The sequence below is a fragment of the Apteryx mantelli genome, chromosome 4, assembly GCF_036417845.1.
Source record: "Apteryx mantelli isolate bAptMan1 chromosome 4, bAptMan1.hap1, whole genome shotgun sequence".
Classification (NCBI taxonomy): domain Eukaryota; kingdom Metazoa; phylum Chordata; class Aves; order Apterygiformes; family Apterygidae; genus Apteryx; species Apteryx mantelli.
Genome location: NC_089981.1, coordinates 9,862,671 through 9,874,292, shown reverse-complemented (window position 1 = coordinate 9,874,292; position 11,622 = coordinate 9,862,671). Strand labels below are relative to the sequence as shown.

Here is an 11,622-nt window from a genome sequence, read left to right as displayed (position 1 = left end):
CACTAACATCCTTGGCTGCCTGTCTCCTTTCAACCGTCCCCAGGGAAGCAGAAATGTGTTTTTTTTACAGGGTGCTGGTGGCCCCCGAGGAACGCATTCTTCTTAGCCATGACCACTGACCTTCTAGAGTGCTCTGTGTCCTGGCATCTTCCCAGAGAGATACTGAGCAAGTCAGAGGACAAACATAGCTCCCATGCTGAGGGCATGCTCCATGGTAGGCTGGGCTGGCTATCTTAATGTTAGTTCAGGGCAGAAAATTCTGCACATGATCCCTATTTCCTTGCAGTCATCCTATCACCGACTTCTTTTGGACCACAAGAAATATATTGCAAACATGTGGCAGATGGCACCTCTGAGAATGCTTGTCTCTTACTGTCAGTGATTGAGAGGGTCTACGATGGTGGTTTACATCCTCTGGAGGTGCCTCTCTCTCCATTGGGCATTCAGGGAATGTCAGGTGATCAGCTTTCTATCTAAGGCATTTCAAACAGATTTCATAATATTAAATAGCATCAGCCTGGGCCATTGATATGTACTGTCATGTACTGTCATACTGGTTGTAATGGACGCCCTGTGGAGGTATGCCAAATCATCAAAAACTTTGCATTCCATATAATGCAAGTGAAGTAACCATCCTATGACTTCCACAGACCATGCAAAAGCATGCTGAAAAAGTCACTCACAGTTCTCGTGTATCTCTTACAAGACTTAGATTGGTCTCTTGTTTTAAGATTGGTCTCTTGTCTCCGAAGCATATTCAAAACCTGAGTCTACTTCCTTAATGAAACTAATTAATGAAAGCCTGCATCAAGTAGCAGCAGTCTAGCTGGTCTTTCTTTCCCTTGAGATTAAACATCCTTCCTGTGGTTTACATGCTGAGTACAGTATAGTTCTTGTGGCAGCTGTTAGTCTGAACAAACTTGACACCACAAAGACATCTCATTGTCTGGACACAGAGTTATGCTGTTGTGTTTTCTCAGCTAATCTTAATTGATCATCTAAGACCAAAACTGCTAGTGTTTGATCTCTGAAGAATGCCACCTTCTATGACGGATGGGCATTTAGGGCAATGCAATAGCATTTATTCTTGGAAAAAGATCCCCAGAAAGAAGATCTCCTTATCTTGAAGATGATCAAGACAATTGTGTAGCTATAGCCATCTTCTAACCAGCAGGAAAGGAAAATATTTGAGCTCCTTTCCCCCAGTTCTTTTTTCTCCTCCCTTCCCCTCACCATCTCTCCAAAATCATGGCAGAAAGCAAGAGAGAGAGGGCAATGGCAAAGACCGCTGCAGCCATCCAGGACTTTCTCACCTTCTTGCGGGTTCCTCGGTATTTCAGGGACTATTTGCAGCAACTGCCTGGTGTGGATCTGCTGGTGAAAATTGTCACCTGAATTCTGTGACTGATGGTCCAGATAAAATCCTTGTGCTGTAAAATCAAATCCTAGTGCCGGGCTGTTTAGACACTGTTAAAAAAGCCATGGCCATTTCAATGTGACATCTGGAGAAACAGCCAGTCACTCCCTTGAGGAAATATCTAGTTTGTTGCATGTGGTCACTTAGATTCCAACCACTTCCCCCTTCCCTCCCAGCACAGAACCTGTCACTGTCATGGCTTAGGAAATGCTTTTTCACTACTTCTCCCTTCTTCAGACAGTCTCGCGATATAAAGAACACAAGAACTGTCTGTCCAAAGTTATAGCTTGACTCTTGCACCGATGCTTTGCTTCCCAGCTGCATTCATGAGCAGCTCTAGTTTCACAGACCTTGCAGAAGATGCTCTACTGCTGCTCAGGGTCACACAGACTGAGAAATTGTCAGTCCTCTTCCCTAATGCCTGCTGCTGATTTCACAACCTCCCTCAACACAACTTCTCATTCCCCAAGGGTCCACTGTCACTGCAGAACCTCCCTTAGCACACTCATCACTACCAAGTGTCCTCTTCTGACCGCAAAACCTCTCCCAACACAAGCTGTCACCATACATTGTCCCCTACTACTTCACAGAACCTGTTCTACAGTAGGGTCTCCTTGAACTCTGTAGCCAGCCTTATGACACCTCAGCAGCCACAATTTTGCAACCTCTCCTAGTGTTACCCTTCAAAACACGATGCCCGCTTCTGATGTCACAAGGTCTTTCAACACAGCTTAGCACCCACAGTATTACCTGCCACTTCATACGATCTTTCAGCACAGTCCCTCACCACACCTCAGGCACTTCTGATTTCACAAACTCCATGAAGACAGCCCCTGGCCATGTAGCATCCATTTCAAGTTTCACAACTTCCCTCTACACCGTGCCTTGTCCCCATCGTGCCCATCATCAAATTCACAACACACATTCACCTTGGCTCTGTCAACAACCCCCTTGCCAGTATTCACTATCCAGCTGCAAAACCTCATTCATCTCACCATGCACAGTCCCTCCTTGTCCAAATCACAGCTCCCCTGAGCATGACCTGCTGCCATAGTGGTGTCCAGAGCCAGATGCCAAGGTAAGTGGAATGAAAATGGAGAAAAGACCTTTCTCCTTTGCTGGCACTAAGCACAGCCCTACGGGGAATTATTTTGCAGCAGGAGGTAGCAGCAATTCTTCATTTGGACTTGTGCATTAAGTCACCTCTGGTAGTCCATTTGGCTAGGGAAACAAAAGGACATGAATGTGATGCTAGCCAAGTTGCTGCCATGTGTGCCACTGGGTACAGAAAGTGGTAGGCTGACTCATACTAGGTTAGCAGGCCAGATGCTATTGGCCTGATCTCTGGCTTCTGTCATCTGCTGTTCCTCTTCCTTTCCCAAAGACTGTAAGACTTTGTTTACCTTCTTACCCAATACTCTTGTTTCCTGCAGTGACTACTGTTAACCCTCATTAAGCTGCCCAAGACTCCAGGCGACAGTAAAAGGACATTTAAGTTAGGGGACTATTTTCACCAAGGCATTTCTTTACCAGTATTTATTCTCATTAACTGTAGGATTTCTGTTTTCACTGTGGAGATTGCTGGCATTCTGTGCAGAGGAGATGGAGACATTAACTATGTTGCTATCAGGCCATTCCACATTTCCAGAAATTTCAGCAAAACAAAGCAAAGGACAGTAGCTGAGACAATGTCTTTCCCGACATCCATGAGGCATAAGCTACAAATACACAGTAGAGTTGAGAGAAACGATGAATTTGACTTGGGCCTTGGTTGAGATGATATGCTGATATAAATCAGCATGTCTATTTGCTTCGTTTGTTTCATTTCATAGGTTCACCTTTGACTGCAGCTGCTCAGGTTAAGAAAGATGGGGCCCGTCATGACAGTGAGATTTGTCCGCCCTAAGTTATTTTGTTTAAAAGCTAGATGTCTATTTCACACCTAATCGCATCCTAAAATCAGTTCTGAGGTAGATCAGATGCATCTGCCTCCAGAGACATTCATTTTTTTGCGCAGAAGAGCCTAGAGTGACTAAGTCAGGGTTAAACTCGCTGACTTCCATTGGCATTAAATAGGTGACGTCCTCCCTCAGTTTCCCAATTCGTAATGAAGGATTTTTTTTTTTGACTGACTTGGTAATTCACTGACCTCTGTTAAAACATGCAAATTCTTGCAAAGAGGCTTTACTCACTGGATTTCCAGTGATGAAATTTCTGGTGAGATAGGACTTGGAGGGTCATCAAGAGGTCACCCAGGACATCTTCTGTCCCTATAAAAACTTCATCGTAACCACTCCTGAGAGAAATGAGCCCAAGCTGTCCTTAAAAGACTTCTGTGATAGGAATTCTTTACCATCCCTGGAGGATGGTGACTCTTCCTATAGCTTGAGGTTTCTTTCTTTTTTTCCTTTAATGAAGATTTCACTTTTACATGTTTTTTGGAATACACAGAAGTTAAAAAAGGAGAGAAAATATCTAGATTACAAATGGACTGTTTTAGCCTTCACAATGCTAGGAAGCCAGAGCAGTGGACCTAATGGCCCTTTACACATGGGAAATCCATACAACTATCAGCTTGGAGTAAGGAAGAACTCCGAGAAGCGTTAGCTGGATAGTTCCATGCATATGCTTGTCCAGTTGAATACTCAGCTACTCCTTTGACTGTTATTTCTTATGGAGAAACCCTGAAATGCCTTTGTGATATCATTATAAAAGCACTGACTGACAACTGTTTCTTTAAAATATATTTACTTAAACTTTTCAGTCAAGACAGAACTCATTCTCCTCCTTTGCCTCTTTCTTTCACGCCTTCCCTTCACTAAGCCTCCACCCCTCCCTCCTCCAGCCCCAAGAGCCCTTCAGGTGGAAGATTTCCTGCGAGAGGGTTAAAGATTGGTACTTAAATGGTTTTCTTCTCAGCCCTTTGTGCAGCTGCTGGGATATGAAAGCATCATTCAGGACACCCAGGTCACATCATCCACACAGCCTATTAAACCACTTCTCACATAGGCAGGAAACATCAAGATACACTTGTGACACACGAAAGCAAGTAATAAATCAGATGGGACTGGATTATACACTAACAGCCACCTCCTAAGCAAGTTTTGGAAGATTTCCAGAAGCCATTCTATGTTCTTTAAAGGCGCTGTGCTCTAACACATTCATACCAGGGGAGACAGAAGTTGAGGAGATAAAGTTGTACAGCCCTTACACAAAAAATTAGATCTCTAAACACAGGCGAGGTAAGTTTTGCAGCTTCTCTGCCTTCTCACTTTGCTTTGCTTTGCTTTGTTTTGCTTTGCTTTCCTCTTCCCTTTCCTTTCTTCTTGCACAAATGTGAAAATACAGAAAGGAACTTCCGCTGAAGTTATCAACTGTCTCTAGTTATCTTTGGCTAGAATCATATACAGAGCTAGTTCTACAGCCGCAGATTAGATTGCTTCGAAATTATTCTTTTGTTTCCCATAACCACCGGAGATTTTAGGGAAGAATGCATGCAGTAAGGAGATGGTGCAATTTCTCACCCTTTTTGAGATGTTAAGAGTACACATGAGATTCATTTTATTTTGCAGCTGATTGCATTATGTCATATACCTCAGGTCTACCCCTGCAAAGGCACTTGAAGAGATAAGCCATAACTGGTGGGAATCCTCTACTGAATTAGTCATTCTAGTAATCCTCTTGGAGTCAACAGTAAGAAACGGGTACCTGCAGCACATGATTCATCACATCTACAAGTAGACTGGTCAGGTGTAATCTGCCTAGCTTAGGTACAGGTGCCTACATGACTTAAGTCGATGAGATGAGATCAGACAGATGGGTAGTTTGTTAAATGCAGTTTGGTGGTGATGGAAAGGACCTTATCAAGCAAGACACATAGTCGAGCTGTCTGAATTGTGAATCGGTCCTTTTGTAGATGCACACCTTGTTTTTAGCTCAGGAATTTGCCATCTGCTGGTGTTCAGGCATACAGTTTCCCCCGACCATTTCTCTCTTGGTCACTCCTTTCTGACTGCCTAAATATGGCCCTGCGATTGCTGTGGTATGCTTCCAGTCATGCTCTGGCTTGGATGGAGCCCAGCTATTTCTTTTGGACTGGGTACTGCACAGCCATAAAGGTGTGCTCATTTCATCCCTGTCATTTATTTTGTTGAGAAGTCTACGTCGTTGCTCAGTAGAAGGAAGAGGGGTAGAAAGGATCACAACTTGGTAAGACGAGGGAGAAAGTGACCTCCCGTTGTTCTTACTGATCCTTCTTCTTGTAGAAATATCAGAAAGGGAACCATCCTTCAGAACCCTTCTGCTTGAAAAACTTTGAAAAGTAATCTTGGGTTTTCTCAGTTTCAGTGTTTCCTGTGGATGCTTGATCACTTTGTGCCTGCACGAGAGTTTCTGATTATGCTGCAGATGGAAGTAGTTGGTAGATAACTTGGCTTAACTGAATCATTCCACAGATTTGCTCACAGATCACCAAGACAAATGAGAAGACCTGGTTGTGATGTAATTCTGCAGGACTTAAAATGGTGCATTTTAACACCAGCTGACGGGGAATGTTTTGATCCTCGAAGGAAGCCCATACAGTGGATATTTTTATTAAAAGAGTGCCTGCTTTTGGCTGACCTTAAATTCTCTGTGAAGAGTTTCATCTGGTGGTTCCCAGACTTCTTTGACCAAAGGAACTCTGGTGGTCTGGGTGCATAATGGCAAGCTAGAAGCGTTACACTCTTTCTAAAGATGTAGGCTACTCATTTATTAGTGACATGTAATGCTCGATGGGTTGTAGGTGGAATACAGGGTGAACCAAAGAAGTCCCATGTTTATGCTGGAATGTGACCTTGTCTCAAATGAGAAACTGTATGGATGTAGAAATGCCTAGGGACAAGGAGCTCAGCCATAACCTAAAACAGGTGGATGGCATTACAAAAAGCTCTGAGCTACTTTCAGGGACCAAAAGGGATTATTCTCCAAAGTTCATTCTATCCTGGTGGTGCTAATTTGCTTAAGCTCCTCATAGTGAATGGAGGAAAAAAGGGTTCTGCAAAGGACCCTAATTTAGCCATTCTGAATCAGCCTACAGAGAGACTTATACTGGCTGTTGAAGGAGTTTAGTTAGATTAGCTTCATTAAGCTAAGTTAACCCTTGAAAGGATCACGCAGAGTGTATCAAAAATCATACTAGGTAAAATCAGTACAATGCTGGGACAGAAGATCTCACAAGAGTCTTTCATTCTTCCTTCCTCTGATAGAAACAATGCTGAGATTTAGAACAATGTCAAATACTCCATTAAGTCATATGTGCAATTTTTTTCCCCTCCATGATAGATAACCTTCCCAGGACTCCTTTTTCCGCCTGTGACATTTCATATTTACGTTTCAAAACGTCTATACACAAGAGAGTTCTTTTCTCTGCCTGTGGGTACATTTCCCTTCTAAACAAGAATTCAAAGATCGTGTGTACTTATAAAGCCAATCATCATTCTGAGCAATATTTGCAGGTATTCTTAAAGACACCCATTTTACAAAGATTGCTGTCAGGGACTTTGTCTCCCCTGAGGGCAAACATGCTGCATTATCTGCCTTGTAGTGCCCAAGGCGAACACTCTGGCCTTGTCCTTAGTGCATGGAAGGCTACCAGCCATGGAGCCAGTCCTTCAAGATCCTGGAGGACCAGGATTAAGGAACATATCACAGAATGCACCTATCTCCATGCCACCAAAGCCAGGGCAGAAGCTTTGTACTGTGGAGAATTAAATAGCCGTTAAAAAAAAAATACATGACAGAAACCAAACACTTCAAAAGCTTAATACTAATGCTATATTTTTCTTGGTTTGTATCCACTTCTGATATAGAACTCATTATTAATAATGAAAAAATGCTGATGAATCATGTGTCTGTCTTTGTTTTCCCAGGGGTATAAGCTGTATATTGCATATTGCCACCCGACTGACCAACATGGAGAATGCAAGCAGTGTGAAGGAATTCATTCTTCTGGGCCTTTCAAAGAACCAAGGGGTGCAGAAAATATGTTTTGTGGTGTTTTTGTTCTTCTATATTGTTACTGTGGCAGGAAATCTGCTCATCATTGTCACTGTAGTTAGCAGTCAGCGTCTGAACTCCCCCATGTATTTCTTTCTCTGCCACCTGTCCATTGCAGATCTTTGCCTCTCTTCTGCCACAGCTCCCAAAATGATTGCTGACTTCCTTGTTGGAAAGAAAACCATTTCCTTTGGGGGTTGCATGGCACAGCTATTCGCAGCACATTTCTTTGGCTGCGCTGAGGTCTTCATCCTCACAGCGATGGCCTATGATCGCTACTTTGCCATATGCAGACCCCTCCACTACACCACCCTCATGACCAGGCGTGTGTGTGGCTGGATGGTGATGGGTTCATGGGTGGGGGGCTTTGTGCACTCCCTGGTGCAGACCCTCATAACCGTTAGCCTCCCTTTTTGCGGCCCCAACAAAATTGACCACTACTTCTGTGATGTCCATCCCCTACTACAACTGGCCTGTACCGACACCTATGTTGTGGGCGTCATTGACGTTGCCAATAGTGGAATGATTTCTGTGGTCACTTTCTTCATCCTGGTCACGTCCTACATTGTCATTTTGTTTTCCTTGAAAAGGCGAACGTCTGAAGGGCGGAACAAAGCCCTCTCCACCTGTGGGTCCCACATTACTGTGGTGATTCTCTTCTTTGGGCCATGCACATTCATCTACATACGTCCATCCAGCAATCTCTCAGAGGACAAGAGCGTGGCTGTGTTTTACACTGTCATCACGCCCATGCTGAACCCACTCATCTACACGCTGAGAAATGAGGAGGTAAAAAGTGCCATGAGAAAACTGTGGAATAGAAAAGTCTGGAGTGAAAAGGGTGAGGTGTAGAACTGTGGTAACATTTTCTCAGGAGCTGAGAAAATCAAGTCTCTCTCACTACAATTCCATTTTGGAAAATTTACTGAAAGCTCCCTTTTGAAGAAAAGCTTGGTTTTAGCTGTTGCAGTAATTAGGAAGAAGCTGAAAGTTCATGTTTTGATTGGAATGGCATTGTAAACTCTGTGACTAGCAGGGATTCCCTTTATGTTCTCTTTTTGAATAGCACAGGCCCAGGACTGGGGCTTCCAAGCACTGCTGAGACACCAGCAAATAAAGAAATGAATGCTATCAAAAATATTAAAATGTGTTCCAGGCAGAGCATCCCATTAGTCCGAGCTCTCCCGGGTGTAAACTTTCCGTCAGACAAACTCCATCTACTCTGCAGTCTACTCAGCTAGGAAATGATGGCCCAGGGTGTCTGCAAGGCTGTTGGTCCCCTGCTGCTGGAAGCAATTGTACCAAAGGCTTCCTTCCCATTTACTTTGGAGTAAATGCCTTCTTAGGAGTACTGCATTGTCATATGCTGAATCCATGGGTTAGCAATTAAACTGCTGATATTAGATGCTGGTTGGGTCATTTGCTGATGCAGATGATATGAGGAGAAGCTTCTCCCCTTCCCAATCCTGTGCAGCTCTCTGCCTTTCTGCAGTAGTTCACCTATCACTAATGCCCTCCTTCCTAGCCATCCCCTCTGCCCTTCATCTCTGCCTCAGATTTTGCATTTTACTGTTTAGACTAATAGCGAATCAAAGATCCAAGTGAAAGATAAATTGCTCACTGTAGGAAATTCTTGCCACCCAAGAAAGCATTGGGGGGCAAGGAAAGCATTGGGGGGCACAATTTTATGTGTCAATGAAAAAAAAGAGTTATTCAGTAATAATTCCTGTACGCAGGATAACTCCTAGCCCAACAGGGCACATCTACAGGCCCAGGCAAAGGAAGAAACATGTATTCCAAGGGAATAGCTGGAGCAGCTACTGCTGCAGGAGGGAAGAGAAGAAATGTGAAGATGGAAGATTAAATCATCTCAGAGCCAGTCACAGCTGCCACAGGGAGGTTAGTTGTAGCGGCTAAGGTTCTCCACAAGGACGAAGGAGCCACGAGGAGCCACGGGATCCTGACTCCTACCTTGCCAGGAGGAAAAGAGCAAATGAGCTGCGTGAGGGAGAAAGACATCTGTGTAATGCACTCTGAAAGTAACTAAAGCACTTTCTTTTTCCTTCCTTCACTTCACGTTCCCTATAAACACTGGCTTGCACTTGTGTTGCACCTTAACATGGCTTAAGTGTGATTCAAGATAAGAAGGTGTTGCCTGCACAGGAGAGCGGCAGATCTATGGACCAAACCGTGGGACAATGTCAGAAATGCTCTGGTTCCCCGAATGTCCTCTGCTCTATGCAGGGGGTGGCAGAGTGGGTTCCCATTTCACAGGCATGCACCAGTACACTGCAGAAGTCTCAGTGTCTTCTCCTCGCCGTGGTGGGTTATGTGGATGGCAGCCAGCAGGACGGAACTGGGATAAATCCTGATTCTCAAGGCTTAGAGGGATAGTGTCCCTCAGGCCTGGGCCAGCATGTCCCTCACCCAGCATTCACACTCTGTGGACACAGCTAAAGGTGGGACCATCCCCACCTATTTGTAGCAGTCTAAATTCTTCATGCAATGAAGGACAGTTGTCTAGCTCAGCACCCTTGTCAACAGAGAGGGACAGGCGCCTTCAGAGGCTGGTCTGTCTCACCATAGGTGGGGCAGGTAGAAAGACAGATGGGGCCCACTGACCCCCTTCATACTGAAACTGCTAAGGGGTTAGGGAACACGGCCAGTTCAAGCTAAGGCTTATAATTTAAAAACTGTTTGTTTTTTTTAAAATGTTTTGGGGAATAATGCCATGATTTTTCTGATTTCTCTTCCAGCTGCCGGGTGCTAGCAGGCAACAGCGGGACCATAGCTTATGGAAGGTGTCAACAACAACAACAACATTTGATTCCTCTACACATTGGCCCAGATTCTTATAATGACTTAATATGAGGACTAACCAGCTGCTTCTATATTTTGCATTGCCTGAGTAAAAATACCTGGCAAGTAGTGAGGCCTGACCACAAACATTTTTAAAGTCTTGAAATGATTTCCTCGTTTACTTCTTGTTTCAAACGTGTACAGACCAGATGTCTAAGTGCCAACAGTCATATAGCACAGTTCTGATATTTATTTATGCTGCAAACATGCAATGGTAAGAGCAAGTTAATAAGAAAGAAGAAAGCATATGTGAAATATTGGCTTAGAAGGGAAAAATATCTGACACGTGTAAGAGACATCTTTACTCAAAAAATGTTTGATTGCAAGGGTAATGTGAACACAAACTCTTGCAAATGGTCAGCCATGACATTGATTTTAAATAGAAATGTTTCCAAAAGAAGCACATAGCTAATACTAAATGAAGTCCATTTATCTGGACAGCATTGGAAAGCAAGCAAGAAAGCAAGCAAACCCCCCCACAATGTGACATGGTCTAGGTGATCACGCTCCAGAGTCACCCTGTAGAGACTACTCTAATAGCTGTCCAAAATATATATTTTAGCTCCCCGTCCACTGATTCTTTCTGACAAAGAAAACTTCACATGCCTCTGGGATCTCATTGCTTCTGGTAAGCTTGTGCTTCGCTGTGCAATTTACTTGAAATATTTCTGCCACAACTTCCCCATCTGGAGAGAGAGAGAGAGAGAGAGAGAGAGAGAGAGAGTTGTTCTTGCAGATGCTCTTGGAAGTTGTTTTTGCAGAATGAGAAATGGAGCTAGACATTCAGGCTGTCCGTTTCATCCTCTGTAGTTTTCAGCCCTGGCAGAGATGTGGACTGCTCTCGTGACACATAAGAAGCAGCTTGGAGCTGAGAGGTTTTGATGAAACTGCCTGAAGTGGTCCAAGAAGGGCATCAGAGGACAATAGCAGGCAATCCTGCCTTCGAAAAGAGACATTATTGTTGAGTGACTTTTGTGAGGTGCATTTTATGAATTAGAAAGAACTCAATTTTTTTTACCCTTTTTTTTAATTGGTGTCTTCTTTGCTTATTTTTCAGTTATATGCCATTTCCAGAAATATCTGTCAAAAGGAAGTTTCTGGTGTTACAGAGTCAAGGAGTCAATAGGCAGCTGCAGCACTGCCTATGTACTCAGTCTTAACTTGTCCCTTCTAGCTGTACACATCGTGGCAACAATGCTCTTAACACACACACTTTGGGCCTCTCCACACTGCTTTCCCTCGGCCCATGGAGTGGCATGGAGATAGTGCTGGAGACATGAAAGAATATTTCCTCTGCTGCTAAAGCTGGA

The 11,622-nt window shown here is 43.9% G+C and overlaps 1 protein-coding gene across 1 annotated transcript; it reads left to right on the top strand.

The window, feature by feature from the left end:
* Window positions 1-7,369: 7,369 nt before the first annotated feature.
* Window positions 7,370-8,275, top strand: LOC136991905 (olfactory receptor 4S2-like; the record flags this gene model as incomplete). The annotated part of the gene is made up of 1 exon (XM_067295399.1): window positions 7,370-8,275. A coding segment is annotated over exon 1 (906 nt), but the record flags the coding sequence as incomplete, so codon positions are not given.
* Between the last annotated feature and the right edge of the window lie 3,347 nt (window positions 8,276-11,622).